This window comes from Ananas comosus, linkage group 1, assembly GCF_001540865.1.
Source record: "Ananas comosus cultivar F153 linkage group 1, ASM154086v1, whole genome shotgun sequence".
In the NCBI taxonomy this organism is placed as follows: domain Eukaryota; kingdom Viridiplantae; phylum Streptophyta; class Magnoliopsida; order Poales; family Bromeliaceae; genus Ananas; species Ananas comosus.
Genome location: NC_033621.1, coordinates 5,351,228 through 5,378,657, shown reverse-complemented (window position 1 = coordinate 5,378,657; position 27,430 = coordinate 5,351,228). Strand labels below are relative to the sequence as shown.

General features: G+C 37.4%; 1 protein-coding gene across 9 annotated transcripts; it reads right to left on the bottom strand.

The window, feature by feature from the left end:
• Positions 584-20,948, bottom strand: LOC109711783 (serine/threonine-protein kinase prpf4B). 9 transcript variants are annotated; one of them, XM_020235040.1, is made up of 17 exons: positions 20,387-20,948; positions 19,044-20,122; positions 18,772-18,953; positions 18,445-18,674; positions 18,205-18,273; positions 16,765-16,837; positions 16,492-16,648; positions 16,101-16,392; positions 15,762-15,876; positions 15,464-15,627; positions 15,081-15,155; positions 14,778-14,958; positions 14,552-14,651; positions 14,044-14,105; positions 13,526-13,579; positions 13,338-13,363; positions 584-877 (listed from the first exon to the last, which is right to left on the bottom strand). In XM_020235040.1, exons 1-14 carry the CDS (start codon positions 20,798-20,800, stop codon positions 14,066-14,068), a joined length of 3,171 nt encoding a protein of 1,056 aa, XP_020090629.1. In that variant the 5' UTR covers positions 20,801-20,948; the 3' UTR covers positions 584-877; positions 13,338-13,363; positions 13,526-13,579; positions 14,044-14,065. The 9 variants fall into 9 exon arrangements, with proteins under 9 accessions (XP_020090629.1, XP_020090610.1, XP_020090638.1 ...); XM_020235021.1 differs by having other exon boundaries at positions 586-1,181; XM_020235049.1 differs by lacking the exon at positions 584-877 and adding an exon at positions 10,238-10,496.

The window sequence follows — 27,430 nt, the reverse complement described above, 5'->3', positions numbered from 1 at the left end:
TCCCCAATTTAGGCAAAAAAAGAAAAAAAAAATCTTTAAACTTGTAGACAATGGGGCAGCCAAACAGGGTGTTAATGATATTGATCCACAAAGGCTTAGAATGCAATCAGAATTCTACTTGGTACCATTGGGAAACATGTAGAACTAGCAGTGGCTTAGGCTAGTATAGAAATACATAAGTAAAGCCACTCCTTATTACACTACCAAAGTATCAAAATTAAGCACTTCCAATCTCTCCTTAAATGCTATAAAATTACAAAGCTAAGCATTCGTTTGGCCCAAAAAAAAAAAAAAAAAAAAAAATTGATCCCCAAGAAGTCGCCATGCATCAACCAAAGAGAAAAGTGAATTTCTTTTAGTTTTCGTAACGAATGATCAGTTTGTGAGAAAAGAATAATAATAATTTACTTAATAACAAGGAACATAGATATGATTTCCTTAATGCTTCACATTTTATTTCCAAAAATTTGAGTAGAACATCAATTACACTTGCTTACGTTTCTGTTCGTAAAGAAAAGCATAAAGGGATGAACATTATGATTTCTATTGTCTGTTTTGATTAGAAAACCCGTAATTCTCCAAAGAAACAACAAAAGAATAATAATATTGGCGAAAAGTGCTGCATAAGGACCCCATAAAAATAAGAAGTCCAATGTTACCTCAACGGACCTCCTCCAGGAACAATAATGCTAATGATAAGAAAACAAAAGATCTAAAGACGCAGATTGCTACATCATTTTGAACTTACATTCCCAAGAACACTAGCTAGGGATAAAAATACACTTAACAAGCCTGAATTTTTTGGGCATGCTCAACTTTCATCTGTTTTTTACCACACCTTCAACAAGCATGCATAAATTCTTGCCACATTTTCATCCTTCAGAATATCCATTAGTTGACATAGAATCAGTTGATAGATGACTAAAGTGGTACAACAACTTAAGCTCGGTGATGAAATATGTAATAATTAGAGTACAATGAAAACCCAAAAAAGACAGCAAAGAAGAACGAACTTATAAAGTGTAAGGAGAAACAAACGATGGTTGAGGGTCCCTCCTTTCCATATAGAGGAGAATTCAAATGGAAAGGTACCGCCTCCGATATGCGGCCATACATTCCCTTTATCCCAACAAAGAAGATAAACAGTATCTATTCCCACCAGAAGTGGAGAGCACAACTGCCTATAAACATAGTGTTTATTATGATAACAAAAGATGAGAGTTAAGATGAGAGTTAACTGCTCCTAAGGTACCCCCAGCTTGTCACGGCGTGAAAATAAGGGAAAAAACACAGAAGTGTACTTCAACCAAAATTTGCAGTAGCATCAAGTACTTTTGCAGTAGGAATGTGCAGAAATATGTATTCCGTTCAAATATGAAAAATAAATGGTGCAACAGTGTAACACAATTTAAATTGCTTAGTATTGACAATGTAAAACTGGACAGTGCAATCTTGCCGGCCAAATTTTCATAAACGTGTCAGTATTACATAAATTAAGAAGTCTATGAATCAGAAAGTTCCTGCCATTATTCTACACGTAATGTATTGATATAGAGCACATAGGAAAGCACATAACATCACATATTCTTTTGAATTTATTTATAGGGTGAGATGGGACAGTTTTCAAGACAACAGTAGGTATGGGTTACAACATATTGGATTGGAATTCAAAAAGCACGAACGAAAAAAAAAACAAAAAACAAAAAACAAAAAACAAAAAAACAAAAACAAAGGGAACAAAAACGGAAGGGGAGAAAGTAACTAAGGATTTAGACACAATTGAATATGACGACGTCCTGCTAACTAATGGAGAGCCAAACAAACTTTTACAAGTAAAGCTAAGAGTATTTTAAAAGGTGACTCCAAAATAAAATTGATAAGTCAGTTTTGTACACGTGACAGCTACTTTACCATAATAGATTAGCTTTCAAAATTTGTCAGAAAGTTCAAAATCAAATCTACTTAATAGCTATCAGATATACAAAATTAACTCATCAACGTCATCTTGGATTACATTCTGATATACCCATATAGATTTAGGCCACGTTTGGATAGCTTGTTTAAAAAACTCTAGTTTATTTTATGCGGTTTTGCTAATTAAATCAGGAATTCCATGGAATCCTACAGGAATACTATACTCTGTTTTTATCTCTATTGGATGCCAAGTGCAAAATTTGAAAGTAATGCTGTCAAATTTGATAAAATAACTAATAAAAATATTATATTTGCTAAGCAATTAGAGATCAAAATAACTAACTAAACTAAATCAAATTGAACTACATTTAGACTAATTTATTTCTAATAAAAACATTACTTATAAAAATTCCTAACTAAAAATTAACAAACAGAGATCAAATAACTAATTAAAAAAAATTAACAAATGACGGCGGGTGCAAAGTGGTAGGGAGGATCAGAGAGCAAGAGTGGGTGGGTTCGGGGTATTGGGGGAGAAGGGGGAGTGAAAGGAGAGAAAAATAGGGGAGCGGGACTAAGGCTCGATGGCCAGAAGAAATTTTTTTTTCAAGGTTTGGATTTTAACTACACTATTTTTAGCCCCCATGTTAACTATATTTTTTTTCTTCAAGCCTTTTATTTGAAGCATCTAAACACCTCATAGCAAAACTTTTCCTGGGAGCATAGTATAGTTATACTATACTCTCTTTTATGATACATCCAAACAGAACCTAACTATTCTTTACAAACATGTGGATGCATCATAGAACATAGTATAACTATACTCTTGAGAAAATTTTGCTATAAAATGTTCGAATACTTCAAAAGAACACCTAAAACATATAGTTAACCTAAAATAAAATCCACTCAAACCTCTGAAAATAGTTTTCTCCATTTTTAGGGCCTTAACACAACCTCAACCCCCCAACTGCAACCTTATCTGCTATCTATCTCTCCCTTTTCCCCTCAAACTTAGCGCCACCTCCGTCGACCCCTCTTGCCGGCCTCCTTGCTCCGCCACTCCCTCCTCCGCCACCCCTCATTTCCCCATGGCCGATGATCCACCACCGCTCTCTCCTCTAAACAGTATGTACCCAAACAACCTAAAAAATGAATCTGTAAAATCATGTAAGATCATATAGAATGCGCTATTTTAGTCAAACCTAAACCACATAATAAATAATAGCTAACATGCACAACCCTACTCCAAAAGCGGAAAGTACCACACTTGTTGATATGCCCAGGAGTGAACGGCCCCACAGATAATTTAGAACTTGCCGAGTAGTCGTCCAGTTGTTGTCAAAACCAAATAACTTCATATAATGGTTGTTGCCAATGCAAAGGAAGAAGCTATGCTGATGTTAGCACCCATAACTTTGTATCACAGAAAAAAGAAAACTAAAAAAGCCTAGCAACCATAAGAATCTGCTAACTGACAGATAATCTAATCTTACCTTGTCTAGGAATCATAAGCAATGTATAGCCCTCAGCTTTTCATGGTGTTGTCAACTAAATGAACCACAACCAGAAAATAAATAAAAATGATCAGCACTACAATCCTTCAAAACAGTAAGTTATCTCTCTCCATTGAATCTACTTGTAACTTATCTCTTCTCCTTAATCTACAGCAATTAAACTTCAAGGGCCTGTATGATCCATTTTCTGGAACAGCTCGACTATTTAAGAAGCAAAAGCTAGGATTTCGAGCAACATAAGTCTAAAAATTTTGGTCAGAACAGGAGGAAAAAAGACGCTTCAAGATCCAAAACAAAAGATCCAATTTGAACATTTTATTTCTAGCTTCACCAAGAGTATTAATTTCAGAGAGCCTGCAAAGGCTTCTTTGAAAAGCTATGCTTAAACAAGACATCTCAAAAGCTATAGACAGAACTAGCAAGGCACCAACGACCTCTAACCACAGGATATCTCTCTTTGACCTGCTACTACAATCCAACATTGGGATAACAAATGTACTATAATTACAGGAACACTATCGAACAAAAGATGCATGTTACAGTCTTACAGAGTAATAAGGGACTATATGACTAATCATAGTCAACTAGTGACAATAACCTGCGCAGTGCTGCAGACACTTACATAAAAACATAATGTAAGAATCAATTGATTTAGTTATTATTAATATTTAATTTTAGAACTTAATCGTTAAATATTTAATATTTAAAAATATTATTTTAAAAAAAATATATGTATGCTCTCAAGCACTCTAAAGGTCACAATGAGCCCACTTACTCGAGCCTATGCGTCTACTCCCCGAGACCTAACTATTCTGGGTACACCAATCGACATATTGCATTTTCATGATTTCTCCATGAATTTATCATTTTTATAAGAACCACCAAATCAGTCACACCGCACTGCAAAGAACAGTAATGGTGATTTTTAAGCCTACAGATTTGGACCTAATGATATATATTAACCTATCACTTCAATTATTATTTTATGTAAGAAACAAATAAAGAAAACTAGTATAATTTTTGTCAATAATAAAATAATGTTATTTGCTAATATCGTTTAGTTGATGGAGTTTACATATATTTTTACCCATATTTTATATATTAATATATTTTAGTATATTTTTATTTTATATGGTATATAAAAACTGAAAAAAATCAAACATCAGAAATTATAAAAAGGAGAGAAAATTCCCTACTACTCTCCCGCAATTTTGCCCAATTCATTTACATTTATGTCTAACAATTCTTTTAAATTACAGTCTGGTCCAACAGACATAACAATAAATCCAATGAGCTTGTTGGAATGAATCAAGTCCAAATGAGCCCTAATGATCATGAAAATTAAAATATATATCAAACTCACCTATATTGTTGCATAAGTTTTCTACACTTGGTGCAAATAATATTTTTCTCCTCCAACCTATCTCGTCCTACGGTAAGAGAGAGGTAGAGAGAATGAAAGGGAATAAACCCCTTTTACATAGGAGAGGCCCAAACCATGTCAACATGTAGGATAAGATAGGCCTCCATTGAGGGCCCATCTGTCAAGCATAGGAAGAGCAGTTTTTACACTAGTCCTTCTATTTACATAAAATTAAATATTAATACAAATTGATTCATTTGATATCAGTTTGATCTCAAATTTAAAACACAAGACAATCTTGGGCTCATGATCGACATTAAAATCTTGGATTTAGTATTCGAAAGGTATTTTTAATCAAGATTTTTACATCCAGATTCAGTTACCATTTGATGCACAACGCTGCGGACGTTTATATAGAAGCGCAATGTAAGAATTGATTTAGTTATTATTGATATCTACTTTTACAGCTTAAATTTTAAATAACTAAATATTAAATGGTTTTATATATGAAACCAAAATATAATCATGTCTTCAAACACTTTGTAAGTCACCACGAACTAGGGCTCACAATTCAGCTCATTGTTCACGAGCCAGCTCGTGTTCAGCTCAAAATAAGGTCGAGATAGATCGCTTATTTAATAAGCGAGCTGAACACGAACTAATTTTTTCACCTCAAAACCTTAACGAGCCGAGAACATGAGCTAGAGTTAGATCGCTTGTGTTCAGCTCGATATAGCTCACATATTATATATATATATATATATATATATATATATAGAGAGAGAGAGAGAGAGAGAGAGAGAGAGAGAGAGAGAGTAGGGCTACTATACTCTTATGAGTATAGAACACTTCGTACTCATAAGTTGTTTTCGATGATGGGCTTCCAAATCGACGATTCACTCCGTTAGATATGATCTAAGAGTATTTGAAACTTCTAGAAAATAAATTTCATAATTTTTCGAAATCATAATAAAGTCCATCAAGCAGGCATAAAATGAACGGCCAAAATCGAATGACGTCCTAAAAATGGATGATCAGATCCTTCAATTTCAGATTGGAGTTACTGATCTTTATCTAGGTAGTGAATAGAATTTTCTATCAAAAATTCAATCGGTTCCGATTCTTTTACACCGTTAAACTAGCAAATATCCCATACCAGCTGTTAAAAATTATCAATTTTGTAGCCTTCTAATCGTAAGGTAATGATGTCGAAAAATTATAAAATTTGATTTCTAGAAAATTTAAATGCTCTAGATAACGTTTAACAGTATGGATCGTCGATTCGGAAGCTCTATCATCGAAAACGACTTATGAGTACAAGGGTGATCGTACTCATAAAACTATAGTAGCCGGACTATATATATAGAGAGAGAGAGAGAGAGGGAGCGAGCGAGCGAGAGAGAGAGAGAGAGAGAGAGAGAGAGAGTAGGTCTTGTGTGCTATCAGGAGCACGGAGGCCTTCGTACTCCTAAGTCGTTTTCCATGACGTAACTTTCAAATCGACGATCAACTCCGTTAGACTTGATGTAACGTATTTAAACTATCTAGAAAATAAATTTTGCGCTTTTTCAATATCATTTACCTAGTGATCAAAAGGACTCAAAATCAACAGTTGAAAATAAAAATCAAACAAAAAGTCATAATGTAGCATTAAAAGTTTCGATCAGAGATATTGATCTTGTTGTAGATAGTATAAAGAATTTTCTATCAAAATTTCATCTGATTTGAATACTTCTACACCATTAAACTTGCAAACGGCATACATCAACCATTAAAAATTGTTGATTTTGAATTCTTTCGATCACTAGGTGAATAATATTAAAAATCCACAAAAATTATTTTCTAAATGCTTCAAATACGCTAGATCAAGTCTAATGGAGTCGATCGTCGATTCAAAAGTCCCATCATCGAAAACGGCTTGGGAACACGGAGGTCTCTATGCTCCTAATAGCATATAAGACCTCTCTCTCTCTCTCTCTCTCTCTCTCTCTCTATATATATATATATATATATTACAAATTTCTACTATTTGGATTTTAGGCCAACCAAAATGTAAAGAGACCAATATTTTATGAATTTCAATTATTAGATTAAGATTCTAATTTTCTACTTTTAAACTTTTCAACCACTAGTAGGGCTAACAATATAACTTCTTGTTTGCAAGCCAACTCGTGTTCGGCTTGTTAATAAACAAGTTGAACGTGAGTTGGATTTTTCAACTCAATATTTTAACAAGCTCGCTTGATATTTTAACGAACATGAGCCGGGCCCAGCTCGCTCGTGTTCGACTCGTTGACAGCCTTACCATGAACCCACTAACTTACGCCTATGCATCGCCAAGATTTAACTCTTCTTAATACACTCAACTATCATTTGCATTTTCATGGTTTTTTGGAAAAAAAATCTGTCACATTCATAAAATCCATCAGATTAGTCATATCATACCATTCAATTAAAGTCACAGAATGTAGGTGCATAGGTTTGGATCCAAGAGCACATATCAATTTTTCACTCTACTCCTCTCATGTATATCATCATATGATTTGGAAGTATTTTGAGGAAGAGCAACAGAAGAGAATTCAAATACCCAAACTTGAGGTCGGTTAATTACACCGGAAGGAAATAGCATTACCTACAAACAGTTAAAAAAAGGTCCAGTGGAGTAAAAATATTTCCTGATAACACGATGGATACCGCCAATGGAAAGCAATTTTCCTTGGGCCTAGGGCCTTCCTATCCCCCCTTTCTTCCTCTATTTTTCTCTTTAGTGGTCTCCTTAGTTTCTTTCGCATCATCCTTTGCTTCTTGAATGTAATTTATTTCGCAGCCCTATTCACATCTAACTTCAATCTACTCAAATCTGACTCACATTCCCAATGATTTTAGTATTTCATGATTTGGTCACAATATCACAATTGATCTATGCATCGAACGGTAAAAATTTGTAGCCTATATTTGTAGCTAACATTGACGAGAAGAATACGAAAGCCAATTAACCAATTGTGTGGTAAAAATGAAAAGCGGAATGTGTCTGTAGCCATCAGTGCAAACCACTGCTCATAAAGATTTTAGTGCAGACACTAAGCCTGATTATCTTGCCTCATCCTTCTCCTCGTATGTACTCTTGAAAGGACAATAATCAACAGTAATACACTGAATAGGTGAAGGCCTGTGAGAGGTCCATATGATACAAGAATGATATATCTTCAGAAAGCAATGACTCATATAGTTTCTATTTCACTACCAGGCAGACTTTCCAAATCCAAGAATATTGGAACTAATAATAAATAATCCAGACAATTCTTCACCATCACATAGGTTTTCCCATCTTTCGTCAAATATTTTGGTTGAATAGTGTAGGCTGAAGTTCTCAATAGACCCTAAAAGGATATTAATTAAGGCCTAGTAGGAATTCTTTAGACAAGATAGGCAATTTTTGGAGAAAATCCTAGTCAGCTGCAATAAGCTTCAGGCTAGAGAAGTTCCAAAGGAAAACGTTTTGTATGGTAAATCAAAAGGGAGGGAAATCGAGGCATTGAAAGAGCTGAAGTTGATAGATTATAGTTTTACCTAAAGGACTTTTTATTAGTTATCCCTATCCATCTTATCTATCTCCTACGTCTTCCTCTGCAGCTCTCCTTGAAAATTTAATTCTTTACACATCTCAATTGAATCTCTGATGCAGTTAAAGTTCAAATTTGACTCCTCTTTTTCCTAATATAATTGATAAATCAACATGAAGGCACCTCTTAACTGCAGGAATGATTGAAGTATATTATCTCCAAAATTACAAACCCAGAGAGGGCGGTGTATACGCATTGATATTATTGATAAAACTTCAGTTCTTCAGAAGTCATGACCAAATAGACTGCGGCAAAATAATTGCAACAGAAATTATCATCTGGATCTAGTCTCAGACCAAAAGTACGCACCAAAGAGAGTTTTCAATCAGATCAAAGTTGGACCTTAATTGAGACAAGGGATAAAACCCCTGTTTGACGTCTACAATAGATTTTCCTCGCAATTCCAGTAAAAACCAGAGAAAGGCCAAAGAAAGTAGTAGAGGGAGAAAAAGCAAAAGAAGAGAAGAGGTTCCTAAATCAAGCTAATTATTTATATTTATGATGCAGATGAGAGGCTCTGAACACTGCATAAGCAGAGAAAGAGAAGACAAATAGAAAGAAGAAAGAAGCCAAAGAATTAAAAGGGAAAAGTTTCATAATCATAGAAAGAGAACAAAATGACAAAGCAAAAGAAGAGAAAAAAGGATAGGAAAGGACAAGAAAATGAAGCAAATGAGTAAAGTCCATAATCGATAAATACTTCATTTTCACTAATAGTTTACCAGTAAATGCATTCTTCTTGAACTAGCCAAGCCAAAGTGTAATATCAGTTTAACCTTGAATTGAAAAATTATGAGTTCCATCAGCAATCAATCAACTGGCTAATGCTAAAACAGCAGAAACTAGTCACCCAACTGTTTCACCTTGAGTTAAGCTCTACTTTGATCAATTTTTTTTTCATAAATATCGGTCAGTTATTCAGTTGGGTATCAACGATCTAACTACGAAATCTTGATTGCAACACCCTGGGCTCTCATAACAGTCTGCTCTATGCTATAGCTAGAGAGATGGCAAATAAAGAATTTGTGCAGAATGAGAAACCAGAGACATAAAACAATGTGTTAGGCCTTTTAACTGAAAACTAGATAATTTTATGGCCTATATGGCATAGCTAAGGCTTCTAAAGTATATAATTCAGTAGATTTGCTTGGGAAGTTAAAAATCTTTTATATCATCCCATTTTACATTGAATTACCCAATGAGTTATTACTGAAGCATATAGAAGGAGCTTCAAATTGTATATATTCAGCCATTAGGACATACACGCAGTTCAGCTTCCTGTCAAGACAGAAGGCAAGCATTTTAGCCCTCAAAAACCTAGCTTTTACTACTTGAACAGAAAGAGCTCCTTAAATCAAGCTAAACAGAAACTGTTCTACTTATGGAAGACAAGCCAGAACTGAAAGAACACACAACAAACTGAAACAATACAGAAAGCCATAACGCTTATCTAATCCAGAAAATTAACAGCCGATCAACCAACTACTGCAACAGGTCTCAGTTTTGGCTTCTCCAGTATGTTTAGGACTATATTTCTTCGTTCATAACTACCAAATTATCACTTCAATGGCTTGAGCTACAACAAGAGACACCCTATCTTACTTCTATGTGCATGAGATTGAACTATACATTAAAATAGTGATGCATTTTAAGAGGAGGTTCAGGTTTACTAAGTCCTATCCTTCCAAGAGAAGAAGATTTTAGGCAACGCATTCTCTTGATAAGTTAAGATAAGAATTAGAGTGCAAACAGGTCCTAATAAATGAAATCAAGGCCAAATCAATTCATTGGGAAGGAACGGGCAAGAGAGCACACCATGAACATCGTCGAATTCTGAATTCAATGAAGAGTTTTCTTTCCAAAGGCATGTTTGGCCACTAGAATAGGATATGCCACAAAATTGCTTAGGAAATCCAGCTCATAAATATATCGTTCAAAAGATAAAACAATTGGCGAAAAGTCAAAGAAGTCAGCTCAAATCCTTTCTTTCTCGTGCTACAGAAAAAAACATTAGCAGTGGAGGCCACTGCTGCTTCCTTCCTTGATATTGAGCTCCTTCACACTCAAATCTGAATCCAACAACTACAGGAATTCAAAAGAACTGAAGTGAGATTAGGTCTCTCAGGACAAGAGCTCGGTGGTGGTGGGAGGAGGGGAACCTTTGGCAGGTTTTCTCCAATCTGCCGTAATGCCAATTCCACTAATGGGATTAGCACCATGTGAGGGGGATAAAATGATTGAACATGATTAGATATTCCAACTCCAATCCATCCACGCATAGGGTTACTGACACGGGACTAAAAGCCTGAAAAGGGTCCCAAGCCATGGGTGCCAAATATTCCCCAAGAGCTCTGTGTCCATTTTTGACAAAGTGCTCTTTTCACTTTTCTTAATATCAGCACTGAGATGTTGATAAAAGTAATATCAGCACACTGAGATGTTGATAAAAGCAAAAAAGCGACTCCCCTTGATGGAAAAGGAGGATATATCTCCATGAAAAAAAAGGAGATTGATTCTCTCCATCCAAGAAAGGTATTGCAGGACCAAGAAAACCAACAAGCAACACTCCCACAACAGATCGAAAATAAAGGATTTCAATCCCAAGCAAAGACATTTGATGAGAAAGGTCAAGGATCCTTCTACACCCAGACATACACTGCAAAATTAGCCACAACTAAATAAGGCGTCTGTCACAAAGCATATGCTTATCAGTTTATTATAAACCATTAAGGCATCAATAGTGATGAAGGGTGTTGAAAATGACTTTGGACTGCTGAAAATCAAAAAACAATAGTCAAACTATTCCAATGATAAGCAAAGGTATCATTTAGAATAGAAGAGGATATGAATCTATTAACACTAATGATCTTTTTCAAAGGTTTTCAGGTGGATTCAACATAGCATACGATGTTGCTGTGATATCTTCGCCATCAAATAATCCATCCTAACATGAGGGAACTTTGGATATCTCAAGGGAAGCTATATTCCCGAGATGCATATATAGAGCTTACAGCAAATTTCAAGGACCTAAAAACTCATGTGAACCAACGTTTATTCATCAATAGAAAAATATACAATCCAAAGAGGCCTCCTCTGCTAAAAGCGACGCGTTCCAAGGCGAGTTTTCCCTTCGCAAGTGGAGAGGAAATCGTTAGAAAGTAACTGTCTTGAAATTCTGGCTTGATTCTGATCAAGCCAGAAGCTTTTTTCTTTATTATCAAAATAAGTGTCAAAGGCTGCGCTAGCAAGGAGAACCTGACAGGACATACATGCCCAATAGTTGGGCATGTTACCCAACTCAAAAGTCAGAGCCAAAACAAAAAACCCCATTTCTATTAAGTAAATGTTTCAGCTGGGATTTTGTGAAAAAAAAAAAAAAAAAGAATTAGGGTCCTCAAGACTAACATAATGGCACCTAAGGTTTAACCATAGTTAGCTCAATTGCAAACCCCCCTCCGAACTGCGATCTGAATCACACGTACTGATTCACGGTGGGTTCTCGATCCAGATCACAAAAAGTGGTGGTGAACCGAAATAGAGGATAAGCAGTTCGATTTCCTAGATGTAATTTGTTTAGTTATCTAAAAGAAATGTGTTTTATTAGATAAAATAATACAAAAGGGTAATGCTCGTATAAAAAAAGTTGAGGCAGTTTATGTTAGAAGAGAGAATACCCAATCTGACCTTACTGAAAGAAACTGTCCGGTAACAAAGGAATGTTACTGACCTTTTTATACATGTCGATCTGTATTGACGTTCTAAACGAACCACATTCCGGGAAAAAGTTTCAACTAATCCTAACCCCCTCCTAACACGTTCTTAAGAAACTAGCAAACCACACTCCCGTACATGTACCACGCACCACAGCGTATCCCCTTCTAGATAACATTCGGTTTAACATTAGGCCAGAGCGCATCCCCATGTAGGTGCTGACCAAGCTAGGCCCTGATAGTTGTCTAACTTCGGTTGAAATCAGGCTCAAGCACAACAAGGCCTACTATAACCCCTAGTGAAAAACATAGCTTTTGCTATTCATGTAATTAAATTGTTCATGAATCAGTCCAGCTAGACAACCAGTATAAGATAAGACTTTATTTTTTTAAAGTAATTAATGATAAAAGTCAATTTATCTAGAAGTCTTGATCAATTAGTAGGCAGAAACATTATGCTCTGTCAAGTTCCAAAGAAAGTTTTTAAGCCATGGAAATGATAACTTAATATTCTTGAGAGTAAACTTTTAAACATTAACGAGATTATCGTGTAACGAAACATAGGATAAATGCATAACCAAATAATGATGACTACCAAACTAAGGCCTTGTTTGGTATTATTGCCTTTTTCTTTGATAATTTAGACACAGATCTATGCATTGAAATATTGGGGTGGATAATAGAGTGCTTGCAGTCAATACATCTACTGGGGTTGTTTGGCAAGGAAAAACAAATACATAGTAGCAACTTCTTTTCACGTCTTTGGGTTTATGAATGCTTTTTGGCATCCAGCAGCGTTCCATTGCAAGCTAGCCGACAATAACAAGAGTAGGAAATTCCAATTGCTGACACATCCTATCAAACAGAAGTTTGGTTTATGAAAAGGAAAAAAGGGCAACCATACCAAACAAGGTCTAAGCCGATCTTCATTAATTTAGTGAAGCAAAGTGATTTCTGCATTATCTAGCAAACGATTCTAATAGATTAAATTACTATGAAATGAGCAAACTATATTATATTCAAACGTATCTAAAATGAGATATGCTAGTAAGATGTTGTTGAACAAAAGACTTTCAATGTTTCTATACTAAAAGAAGAATTAAAGCAGAAAACAGCAGTTTAAATAGTTACCAAGGAAATCTTGATTTGTATTTTATAAAATTTTGAATTGTAAAATACCAGGAATTGACAAAGAGATAGGATGCAAACTTACTGAATCTCGTACAATTGATCAAATACCTAAGAGGGAAAAGAAAGTGTCATTTGCGACCAACACATAAAACTAACCTACTAATGTAGAGAATTTTGCTCAAGGAAAAAAAAATAAAGAAGATAAAGAGAACACAAAAAAAAAAGATAATAATTGAAGGAAAGCATAAGTGGACCTAGAGAAAATTTTACCATGCTAAATTTCACGGCAACGACGATGCATCCAGCAATCTCCATTCCAAAAGCCTCGAGAACACAAAGCAAATATTAGATGTGGTAAAATATTAAGACAGAAGAACAAAGAAAAATGCAGACATGATTTAGTGAAAGAAGAAAAAAATGAAAAAAAAAAAATGAATTATTATGTTTGTTAGCTCATCTAAATCACTAAAAAGCCCAAATTGAAGCCTGCAATCTTTTTTCTGCAAGCAAAGCTTGCAGTTCTTAACTAGGAAAAAAGACAACACAATAGGTTAAGAGTACATTTTTTAGACCCAAGATATGTTAGATTTCAACTAACATTCAACCCCACAATTTTTGAAAATAAAAAAAGAAGATATAATAGTTGACTGCAAACGCACATATTAAGGAAAAAATTCAGAGTCCATTTAATGTCAAGAAAAATAGGAAAACACAAACTTTGGTTTAAGAGACAGTTAGCATCAAGTGTTCCAAACACATTAATCTGCCCAACAATCAACCCAGGGTACCTTCTTTTATGCCCTGTAGCATCTAAAACATTGTTTGTTGTTCCAGAGCCCTGGCATAGACCCTGAATGAGAAACAGAATTAGACTCTCCAAATCAAAAACACCATTGCCAAGCAAACGAATTAACAAAATTTATGTTTAAAGAGGGTATGCAAGATTATAATTCTGAAACAGAATGCACAGGATGGTTAGCCTCGAAGCAGTACGTTCAACAGTATAATGGATCTGAACAAGCATATAATACATAGATCCAGGTAGCAGTAAATCAGCAAAGCAACAAGTTGTTTCAAACTATAGATAAGGCCTATAAAAGGCCCACAAACCACTGATACTCTAAATGTCAGAAAATATTCATTCAGTACGACAGCACACATTTCCAGATTGCAATTCTGATAGCAGTAAGACCAAATAACTGGTATGTTGAAATGAACATAGTAGTCTATAGATCTCAAAGCCCACAAGCAATAATGATTTACAAGATATGAAACGCCTTCGGCGAGTTGTCTTACAAGAAACAGAACACATCCAACTGATAAGAACTGCAATGAAGGGCGGTCCCTAAGTCAATCATCTCTTCCATGTTTTCTCCACAGTGTTGCAAAGTTACAGCTCCAAGGTACAGGAAAAAGACATAAATGCCGAAGAATTAGAGAGGAAAAATAATAATTTTGGTTTACAAGGAAGATGCAAAGCTCAACAGCAGTGTCAGAAAAATCAGCATCTTAATTCACTTGCCAGTGATAAACGGATGACTCAATGCTTGAGATACTGTCATCCTCTTTTCTGGATCCAAAACAAATATTCGTTCAAGGAGATCTTTGAAACTTGCTAACATTTTAGGGTCCTCCCCAGGGAAGGTTGAAATTAGTGCACCAATGTCCTTAGGCTTTATGTTCAACAATAGCCTCTTCACCGTCTGTTAAAGGAGATAACAGAAGAAAACATAAGCACTGACCATTCAAGAATACAAATATTTGTCAGAAGAGTAACATAATAAAGAAAATGATTCAAGAAAATCAGAACATGAGAAACACCGACCTTCTTTGTAACAGGATCCTCCTCTGTAGCATGAAAATTTAAATCTTGATCAAAATGCTGATCTGTGAAGGCACCCTATATTAAGAACAACTATGTCAGCAGAACAGATTATGAACTTATTTCAATCATTAAGTTGTACAACATAATTAAAATCAATAATTGCTAAGCTAAAACACAAATGAGAGCTGTAATCGTGCATCAGAAACAAAACTGACAGTATTGATATAGGGAGGTGCAAACTTACAAATGATTAAGAAGAAGAGCAACTAGCAGATAATTATAAGCTTCATACAGACTATTGTCACTGAAGAGGCTCAGTATATACGGAAGAAGCGAGCACTTGGATTAAAAAAAGAATCACCATTTATTTATTATTCTCTCACCTTTCGAAGCATCTTCTTTGGGAAGGGACCTTTCAATTCCATGTGAAGCCGAAGCATGTCATTGTTCGACGGACCAGGAAACAAGACTTTTCCAGAATAAAGTTCATATAAGCAGCAGCCAACTGACCAAATGTCCAACGGATGATCATAAGGCAACCCAAGAACTGAAAAATAAGACTCATCGTTACATGGAATGCCTACTAACAAATAAAATAGCAAACTTAACAAGGATAATTCACAGTGAACAAATAGTGTATGAAAAGTAAAGGACAAAAATAATGGTAGACTTGAAACTTACTTATTTCTGGGGCACGATAAAAGCGGCTGACAAGGTATGGGGTGATCTCGTTCTTACCAGCAAACATAGCATTGCCAAAATCACAAAGCTTTAACACATTTTTAGCCTCATTTACCTACAAAAGAGAAAATGACAACAAAAGGAAAACATCAAACAAGTAAGAAGTCTAAGAAGTTGCTAACCAAAATAAACCCAAAAAATACAAAAGTGTGGTTTCTTCTCCTACAAGCCAATATTAAATTAGTATAAAAGTTTGTACATACAGAAAAACAGGTGTGCTTACTCAAAAGCAGAAAAATGTTAAAAAAAAAAAAAAAGGCCTCATGTATGAGGACATACCAGCATATTATCTGGCTTTATGTCACAATGAAGGACGCCACAATTTCTCAGATGCTTCAACGCAATGAAAAGCTGCTTTCCATATGCCCTCACAGCAGTCAGCTTAAGTCCAATATTACGACCAAATTTCTTTAGAACCTCACGAAGATTCATATGAAGAGATTCAAAAACTAAACAAAGATGATTCCTATACTTGAAACTTGAAATAAACCTAACACAATGGCGCTTGTCCTCAGGATCAGCACCCGCCAATTTCTTCAATATGACCAGCTCTTCCAGTCCAGCCTTGTACCTTTATCAAAGAGCATTACCAAACAATTTTACCAACAATCAAATTTAACCATACTAGGATAATAATAAGTCAGCCAAAAGACATTATATAGTTACTCACATGGTCTCATTGTTACGTATAATTTTTATGGCTACTTCTTCAGGATCACCTTTCCCAGCTTTAAGATCTTTTGCACGGACAACAGTTGAAAAAACACCCTTCCCATGAGCAGCGATGACTTCATAACGACCATCAAGCACTTCTCCAAATCGGTAGCCTATTATGTGAAGGGGCAAAAGCTCAGGAAACGACAATGTATATGATATCAAGGATAGACAAATAATAGGAGAAGAAAAATAAAAGATAAAACAGCCCCTAGATGTTAAAACTTACTATAGTAGCCCTCAGCATCATCCCAATTGTCATGCAGACCACTTCTCTCAATCTGCAAACCATCTCCCTTGCCCTGAACAGTGAATATGTCACAAGTAATGAATTTCCGTACGAAGAATAAATGGCAAAAACAATGTAGCCAACAGGTCATATAGTGAGTTCAGTATGCACAGTGTTCTATATTATTTGACCTTCATCTCAACCACTTCGTTAGCTTGCATATGTATAAAAAGCTTTCTCCACAACATTGTCGCATTAGTTATTCCAAAGTAACCGATGTCATCTGCTGTTTGTCAAACAAACCTATTACATAATTTACATTACTAGGTAAACACAACTTTCACCAGAGAAATTTTCAAAATCAACAGAAAAGCTCTGAAAGGTTTCAAAATTTCCAGAGTTCATTTTAGAGCTTACTGTAAGAAAGAAAATATTTTTATTCAAATTGTCTACAGTAACTTAAAATATAACTAGAGTAACACCATTTCATGAAAAAGAAATTAGATTGTGACAGATGAAAAAGTAACAATCTGGTGTCAAACTGTCAACATTGCTTTGGAAGTCCAAAGTTTCGTTTATCGATACGTATGTAAAAAATGATTTTAAACAATCACTGGCACTTCAAACAAAGTAATTGCGGAAACTAGGCAATTCGCAAGTTTACTCTGAATAATTATTAAAATAAGACTTTATACGCAAGTTTTGTCATTTGTGTGCATCACTACTTAAAAATTGTTTACTTGATTAGATGATTTATCCTAGTCAGGATTCACATAGTTACTGATAAAATTCATCTGGTAAGAGCTTTAACTCGCTTGCTGTATATATATCAATAAGCTAGTATAACAATATTTCTAATTTTATACTAACAAAATTCATCCATTCAGATAATACAACAGATTCAAGCACCCAGCAAACAGAACGAGAAAACTTATTATTTATTCACAGTAGCTCTAAACTGACGCCTTAAACAGAAACCTTTTTTCTGTTAAACAACAATCATAAATCACAAGCTACTTCATTATACAACAAACGGTTTTGACAAAGTAAATGCTGAGGATGGCCATGTGAGATATTAGCAACTTGCCAGCAAGGTAAGCACCCCCGTGAAACTATAAGCTACTATGCCGTGTGGTGCCGCAGCATGTGCTGAGAATGCCAAACTTCTTAATTATTATTTTTTTGTGTTTATAGCCATGGAACCATTGGCTCAGTACATAACACAGTACTTACCATGCCAGAGCCAAACCCTCATAGTGCGTGCAGCCAACGAGTAAAAAATAAATGAGCTTCTCCAACAACTTAAAATGGAGCATCACCACAGCAAACAAAAAGACAAATACATGAAATAATACAATTTCCAAGCTGGCAGAAAACATGTATTCCCAAGTGGATGAAAAATCAAGAGAATAATTAAAGGTCTAGATGGTGGTACATTACCGTTTTAAGAACTCCAGCAGGTGATTCTCCAAAGATGTCATCACAAAACATATCAGCAGATCTCTCACTCTACAGAATAAAAGATCAATTCATAAGAAACTTCTATAAGAACCCAATAGTTGTATTTTATATAATTATGGAAATTACTTATCATAATCCAAAGGATAACTTGGAAAACAAGTGACGTGAAAAAAAAATAGCTAATCCAAGGATTTCGGTTATGATAGGTGCAATACAAACCTTGGGAGAACCCTGCCCAAGCCCTACAGCAACAGCCATCTTATTCGCAGGAGCACCATTTTGGGTAGGCGACTTTCCAACAGCAAAAGATGGTTCAGCAACATATACATCCGAAGAGTCACGTTTACTCTCTAACTCTTCGCAACAGGCCTGGTTGTTGGCATTGCCATCATTCGCTACAGTTGTGTCAGTCACATTGGATGGCTTTTCTTCTGCATTCAATATATTGTCTACAAATAGTCAACGTATCAAGAGAAGCCAATTTCTGAGGAAATACAAAAGTGTCAACAAATAAAGAGTCATTATGTAATAACAAAAAGGAAATACCTTTCTCACTGATACTAGGTAAAGATTCAGGCTGTTGCTTCTGCAATTGCTGCTGCTTATACTTTTCTAAAATTGCCTGTCTCCTTTTCCTACTTTCCTCCTTAATTTTGTCAACATCTTCTTCCTCCTGTTTTGCTAGCTGCTGTTCAATTTTCTCCTGATAATCCTCTTCTTCCTCCTCCCTATCAATATAGAATGTCAAAACAATGATGATACTGATGAAATAACTATTAGAAACGTAAAGCATCATTATGAGGATGATTTGATCTTACCTGATAGAATTTGCTTTGCCTTCTTCAAGTTTTTGACTACTGGGATAAGCTTCTCTACTCATGTCCTTAGATCTCAGCCTCTCCTGATCATCATACCTTGAATGCCTAGAATCCCTATGCCTATCCCTACTGCTAACTCTATCTCTTCCATTCTGGCCACTTTGGTCTCTATCCCTATCCCGGTTCCTATCTCTATCGTCAATTTCTCTCTCCCTTTCATGCTCACTCCTAGTCCTCTCCCTTTCTCTTCTGTCTCTGTCATCTCTCTCCCTTTCGCGCTCACTCTTACCTCTCTCCCTTTCCTTGTACCTCTCCCTACTCCTGTCCCTTTGCTTCTCTGAATCTCTGTCCCTTGCACTGCTACTGCGTCTCTCCCCCTGGCTATCTCTCTCTCGACTGTAGTGCCTGCTCTCCTTTCTGTCATATCTACTATGACTGCTACTCCTCTCTCTTTCCCTACGAGTAACTTCATCTACATCCATACTTTTTCTATCTCTATCTCTTTCACGGCTGTCATGCCTACCACTACGTCCATCATGCCTGCTAAAACTGCTGCTTCTCTCTCTTTCGCGGTAGGCACCTCTCTCACTTTCTCGACTTCTAACCAGATTCCTATCAGAATCATGTCTATCACCATCTTCACGTTCAGAACCATGTTTCCTAGCTCGGGAACCGCCATCTTCATGCGATTCCAAACTCCTTTCGTAGGATTTCTCTCTATAATTGCCTATGGACCTTGCCTGCTCCCTAAAATGCACTATATCATTCCTTTTATGATGTGAAGATTCTTTGGAGACAGGAGATCTCGACCTCGCTCGAGTCTTTGGATGGCTTGCATCAACATCCCTGTCCCTCTTTCCCTTCTCATCTCTTCTATGCAAAGATTTATTAATCATGTCTTTATTCTCCCCATCACTCAATGAACTCCGCCTGTTTCTCCGATCCCGACTCTTTCTGTCTGACCCTTCTCCCTTAACCCAAGCTACCTCTTTCTCAGCAGAATCCTCGGATTGTTGAAAAATATCCAACATGGCCACATCTCTCTTTGGATCCTCAATATCACCATCTCTAGAAGCTACCTGCAATTAACCATCATATCGAGAATAAAATTAAAAGATGGAAAAGAATAGAAGGAGAACAAAAATTACAAGGATAGTTTTGCCTAAAGTGATATACTGAGTTTCATGATTCTATTCTTGGCAAATTCAAATTTCCCATTACTCCAAAGAAATTCACCAATATATATATCACATAAATTTCCAACTTTGAAAGAAGAATTCGAGGGTAATGATGATAACCTATAAACACGCAAATTAAAAGCATCAAGGTCGATCGGAACAGACCAGAGTGGGATCTTTATTAGCAGCGTCTCGCCCGATCTCACCGGATTCAACATCGGAGCACCCGCCGACCACCAAACCGGAGCCTTTACAGCCCCCGACCTCCTCTTCTTCCTCCTCGACGATCTCCCCCTCCTCGCGCTCGTCGTCGCCGACCTTCACTAGGACAGATGAAGCCACCTCCGCTGCCCCCGCATCCATGGAGAGAGGGGGATCGTCGACCTCGTCCTCCTCCTCCTTCGCCCGCCCGTTCTTGCTGTGATTGCGGTGGCGGCGGTGGTGGTGGTGGTGCTGGCGGCGGTGGTGCTTCCGCCGCTTCGGCGACTCCTCCTCCTCCGGCGCTGGGTCTTCCGGCGAGCGGCGATGCTTACCCCCGGAGGAGGGGGAGAGCGGCGAGCGGGGCTCTTCGGTGGCCATGGTGAGGGTCGAATTTGGCTGGGGGGAGAGAGGAGAAGAGATTTGGGGAATTAGGGTTAGGGTTTCGAAGCAGAGAAGGGGCCGAGGAATAGTTTATTGACGGGACGGAAAAGAAAGAGTCTAATAAAAATAAAATTAATACTGATTGGAATAATATTATAATAATATATACAACTTTTATTTGGCTGTTTAATAATACGCGCCTCGGCTCAGGTTGTTCGTTTCCGTATCTTTCTCCCTCTCATCCAGAAGCCGCCGATATTGCAATTTGCAAGTTTTATCTTATCTTGTGATGAAATTATTACCGAATTTTTTTTTTCCTGTATATCCCTCCAAAACTGCTATTTACATAAATATTTTTTTATTTAAAGAATTAAAATATCCTAAATATTCTTTTATATATGAAAAAAATTTTAAAAAAATCTTCCCAACAATTTTATTTAAGTTATACAAATATCACATATCATATTTAGTTGTCTGAAGCTGGCTGAAGTGAAAAAAAAAAAATCACTTTTACAAAATGACTTTTAGTTCGATTGTTTGGTCGAATATAAAGTAAAACATGAAAACTATAGTTTTGTAATTTTGATTTATTAATTTTATTTAAAGAGGTGAAAATATAAACAAACTACTTATACTTGTAATTTAAATTAAAAACTTAAATTTAAATTCTATTTTAAAATTTAAATTTAGACTTAAATTGAGTTGAATTTATAATTAAAATTTAAGGCAAAAATTAAAATTATAATTTGAATTTAAAGTTTAAGTTATAACTCAAATTAAAATTAAATTCTAAAATAAAAGTTCAATATAGAAATTAGAATATTTATTCAAATTTGAATTCATAGTTTAAATTTATAATTTGATTCCTATTTTAATTTATTTTTTGATCTCAAAATTTTAAATTCAAATATGAATTCACAATTTGAATTAATACTTAAATAAAAATTAAAATTTGAATTTAAATCACAAGTCGAACTGAACATTGGACTTCATAATACAAATTCAGAGTTCAAAGTGAAACACTTTATTGAAATTAAATATAAATAGAAAATTTAAATTTAAATTTGAATTTCAACTTAAAAATATAAATTTTAAATTTAAATTTAAATTTCAGTCAATAATTTGAATTTATAGTTAGAACAATTTGAATTCAAAGTTTAAATTGAAGTTCTTAGCTAAAATTAATGTGATTAAAATTTAGATTTCGAATTTTTAATTTAAATTAAATTTAAATTCTAGAGTTCAAATTTAAATAAAAATATAAATATAAATATTTAAGTTTAAATATAAAGTCACAAATTTGAATTTAAAAATTTTATGATGAATCTAGCGAAACAAAATAATAAATTATATGCCCCAGTTGTGCTAAACACGCAGGCGCAATCCGATCGAAAATTTGATGGACGGATCTCCGGGAATCGCATAATGTTCGCTGAGGGGTCGAAATTGGCAAAACGAAAAATTCGTGAAAAGCCCTATATTTTATGTACCATTTTGCGTGATTTCGAACGTCGAGGTGCGTATGCGCGAAATACCCGGGCTGTGGAGGGCTTAGTTGAAAATAACCATCAATGGAGGACTAAACTGCAATTTGGCCAGCTTGTATATATATTATATTCGGGTTTTCATGATTGAAACCCTAACCTAAGCCTTGCCACCCTGAGCTGCGCCCTTGCCACCTCCATCTCGCTCCTCTGCCCTCGCCGCATGCACCCCGACCACCGGCGAGCGCCTCCAGCCGCCGGAAAGGAGTTGCATTATCTTCCTTTCCACCATCTCCACCAAATCTTCCACCATCTCTGCCCGTAGACCACCAGGATCATTCACAGCCTCGGGCCCCCTCCCCTGGCCATAGCCGCCTGGGCACCCTACGGCTGGGCCGGGTCAGCTCAGACCGAGCTTGAGTTAGCTCATGGCCTCCGAGTTGCCGCCGCCTGGAACCGATCGCGCTGCCCTCCCTATACCTCCGGCGACACCGTGCGCGCCGTCGCCACCGTCCCTGCAGGCCGCCGACGCGAGACTTGGCCCGCGCCGCCACTGCCCAAGGTTGGCTGCGCCGCCTCTCTCGACCTCTGGCGACTCATCATCGTGGCCCCTGAGCTCCCCCTAACACTACCCGACCGCCACCCGCCCGCCGCTGCACCGTGAACCAGAGCCTACCAGTGCGGGCTCGTGCTCCTCCGTTGCGCCTCCAGCCGCCTCCTGCTGCCGGCCAACGCGAGCCCTGGCCCCCACGAACCGACCGCAACCACCTCCTGCCGGCGCGCCCACCGTTCGGCTGCCACCAGCCAACCTGTCTCCACCTAGTCCCGGTGAGTCTATTTAATAGTTTCTGCGCACAATTTCGGGTTCGGGTCGCTGTTCCGGCGATCCGAGGGCACGCCGATACTCCCGGAAGTGAGCACGATGATCCCTGACCTATGCCGATCATCATGCTCACCTTATTTAGGGTCAGAGAGATCACGGTTTGAGAATTAAGCGCTGTTTAAGCACTGTGTGCGCAGTTCGCAGATTTTCGTGTCACTCCCGCGTTCTCCACAGTGGACCGCCACTCTTCAAATCGTGAGGACGGCCTCCGGCACGTCGAGACCTATCAGTGTATGTCTCGGCCAGCCTCGAAAGTCGTCGGTTTCAGCTGTCGGGCCGTAAAACCCTGAAAATCACATAAAATAATGTGAATTTATGTGAACGCAGGGACTTATATACAAATTTATGCTTTGTGGCTACTGTGGGCAATGTGCGCGGACAGTGAGTGACCTCTGGACTAGTTGTCCAAGGTCCGAGGCCTTTACGGAAATCGAATATCGATTTTCGGTGCGTTTTCGTCAAAATTCGCCGACGGAACGCGATTTCATTTCGAATTTCTCCCGACGGTGCCTCACTGTAATTTGCTTTATCGCTGAGCCTTATTGGCTGGTCACTTGTGTCGTTTCGAGGGTTTGGAGATGACGAGTGAGCGACGGTGGGTTCCGGTGTCGAAATTGACACTTCGGGGAACCCGGATTGGAACGGTTATCCGACAATAATCGTTTTGATGTGAGATTTGTATTTGCTACCAGGACACCTTATTTATAGTGTTGGGTGGTAGCGGGTGACTTATGGCACGAGTCGGTGAGTTCCGGGACATTTCGTGTGTCCCGACGGAGTCTCGGTGCGATTTTCGAGACTTCCGGTGAATTATGGTAATCGATTTTAGGAAACCGATTTCCGTGGGTTTAAAGGTGGGATTGTGAGTTTAGTGTTTCACATTTGTGGGTTAGATACTAACCCAGTGAACCCTCCGTAGGTCCGGTTGACATTCTTCCACAGTAGGAAGACAGATGCTACACACGTACAGGTGGGTACTTCGACCCGAAGTCGGTATAGTGGTGCACGCTCGGTGACATTCCTTTCACCATTTCCTTACTATTACTTGCATATTATATGTTGAGGCTAGCACCCTTATTATCTCTCTATTGTTCTATTTGTTTAGTTTACATATCTAGCATCATGAGTTAGAAGTAGAGTAGGTTTGTGATTATACATGAGATCTGTGACCTATTCGGTCGATTCTTTGCATCTGGTATTGTGACCTGTTCGGTCGGTTCGACTACTTGGTGACCTACACGGTCGGTATACCCTGAGGGCTAGGATTGTCTACTAGTTGCCGACAGTTGGCTTTTGAGCATATCAGCATTGATCGTGTCACGCCCTGGGGTCCTTTTTGGTTTTAAAACCAATGCGAAAGTGCCTCTTTTTTTTTTGAAAGCCTTAACCCCAAGGGATGTCAAATCTGCCACAAACACAGGAAGCTCACTGTTCACACGAACAGAGTCTCCCCTATATTTGCACAGCGTCGCACAAGTACAAGATATAACCACAGTATATAAACAACCATACACATTCACCACATCACATAAATTCATTCACAAGATTGTAATGTTGTCTTCATAAATCTACATCTATTAGTTTAAAACGTTTCCTATCGGGAAACTCATTTTGAAATACTAAAAGTTATGACAGCCAGAAAACTTTTTTTAAAACTCTTTCCCACACGGAAATCTTGTCCTTTAGCATTTGGTTCAGGTATAAGCAAGAACTAGCTATTCCAGGAACAGGTACAAGTATGGGGATAAGACAAATAGCATTTTGATGAAAATTAGGTTGCTCCCGGGAATAAGAAAAATAACGTTTGGATAGATAATATGGAATAAGAAAAATAGTGGGTAGTTATATATAGAAAATGAAGGTGTTGGTGAGGATAGTTATACCAGCTTATTTCAGATATTCGAAAACTACTATTCTAAGATAAAAAATTTGCGTTTGGGTATAAATGGAGGGATAAGGGCCCCTTATCCCCGATCCAAGTGATACCCGCGTGGGGTAGAAACCATTTTCATAATCTCATATGAAAACCATAATTACTTTAATTAATTTCACAAAGCCATGAATATTTACTTTAATGAAACTACTGAACCATAAATTGTCTAAGTTATTTAATTTGAATAAGCAAGGATACAAACTAAACCGAATGTCACCGAGCCGACGACTCTATCGACTGCTACATACGCGCCTCACGCACCGTCCCGACTCGGACCAGCAATGTCACCTGAAAGGAGGTTGGGGGTGAGAACATGTACACATGTCTCCCCTCCCAGTGGGTACTGCAAGCCGACGAAGGCGAGAAGTACTCACCGGCAAAAAGAGATCATTAAAATCATAGGTAGATATCACAAATACAGTAGCTATAATGCTGGAAGGAAAGGGAACAGTAATAGAACATATAACTACCGCTACTGTAAAATAGAACAGAATGCATACATGGATATCATAACTACAATAGCAATGATGCATGGATAAACAACAGTACATAGGAATATAACTAGCCGCTACTGTAATACAGAACAAGTGTAAGTATGCATCAATCGGATGATCATTCCCAAAAATACCCAATCAGAAATCTGGCAAAATGTATACATGTTCATCCACAACTCTCCAAAATACATATACATCATGTCCTCTTATCTATACAGGGTGTACTAATGCAAAAAGGAAAGCTACTAGCTAACTAGGGTGCTATGCCCTTACCGCGGTCCTCGCCCAACTCGGCCCTGCAACAAAGTGGGGTGAGAACTATATAAATATAGTTCCCAGTGGGTTCGGCCGCCGACTCCGCCGATCTTCCCACTAGGTCTAAGCAGGCATAAGTAGATAGATAGATAGATATGAAAATGAGCTGCTATATAGTAACGAAATCTACAATATCCTACTATGCCTCAATTAACAGAATGAATGCATGAACATAGTAATGTACTCTACTAACATGATACTATGTCTCAATCTGTAGGATATAAAGGAAATGTCTATATAGTAATGAAACCTACTATCAAGTACTATGTCTGATATCCAATCTCATCTCGGCTAATCCGGAGATTACGCCAAAACTCACATCTCAAATCTTGCCGGTGGGTAGACTCTGCGCTACACACACGCTCGAGACCGTCTGCCGAGTAATTAAATTACTGAAACGCGACGACGACTCCAGAGCTCACTACTTGGGGTGGAGCGACCACGCCAAGGTTACACAGACTATGTGAGTACGATCAAATCCTCTCACTCGAGGGTAGTTAGTGCCTCTGCTGTACTAGTTCACATGCTACTACTCAGGAAATCATTATCTATTCCTAAGTTCATGTCATAGTGTCTCTACTACACTAGTCCAAATGCCACTCTTTGGTTCACATGCTACTACTCAGGAAATCATCATCTATTCTTAAGTTCATGTCATAGTGTCTCTACTACACTAGTCGAAATGCCACTTTTTGAGTTCATTTACATATCCAAGTTCATCTTTTGTTCTTTGGCACTATAGGATTCCATGTCAAGACCCAATTCTCATATGTCCACTAAATCAAGTGCTCAACTCACTGCATAATTTCTACTATGAAAACATGCTAGGAATTGAAGTGCAACTACTTAACATACCCTATAATGCATGATAACAATATATGTACATATGCTATAATAAAACAACTCGGACATAGAAGGAAGTTCGACTGCTTCGGGATGGACACCCCCCATCTTCTGGTGATGCCACGAAGCTAGACTCCAACTTTCATAATTGTCCGCCGCCTAATTCCCTCGATTGCGGCAAACGAAGCCAAAAACAGGCTTTCCTTCAATATCTCCGCGTAGACTTGTCGTATCGCCGAACCGAGTTCACCAACGCGTTCGATTACCTAGCAGATAGGTATAAAAGAGATCAATCCCAACCTTGGATCTCAATTTAACAAAACCCTCTTTCGAAACCCTAGATGTTCAATCTTGCAAGAATACACCATAAAGATCACTAATTCATGCAATTAACATCTACTTAGTATCCAAAGATTCTACTAAAACCATTTCTAGAGCTTAAAACGCAAACCCTGGAAATCTACCATTGAAGCTCGAAGAGCTTACCTCAAAGCCTTCCTCTCCAAGCAAAGGAAGAAGAAGAAGAAGATGAAATTCCACTTCTTTACTTCAATCTCTACCAATCCCTCCACTTGCTTCCACCCTTGGGAGAGCTTCTAGAGAGAGAAAGGGAGAAAAAAGATAAAGAAGAGTGTTCTCTGGCTGTGAACATAAGAGAGGGAGATGGGGTCCATT

What these genes read in the sequence shown, in the direction of transcription:
- LOC109711783 (XM_020235040.1), bottom strand. Translation starts at nt 20,800, where the DNA reads ATGGCCACCGAAGAGCCCCGCTCGCCGCTCTCCCCCTCCTCCGGGGGT. An exon ending in ACCTAGTATCAGTGAGAAAG is followed by an intron (nt 18,675 to 18,771) that starts GTATTTCCTTTT and finishes GACTATTTGTAG; the next exon opens with ACAATATATTGAATGCAGAA. An exon ending in CTGCTGGAGTTCTTAAAACG is followed by an intron (nt 16,838 to 18,204) that starts GTAATGTACCAC and finishes TTCACTGTTCAG; the next exon opens with GGCAAGGGAGATGGTTTGCA.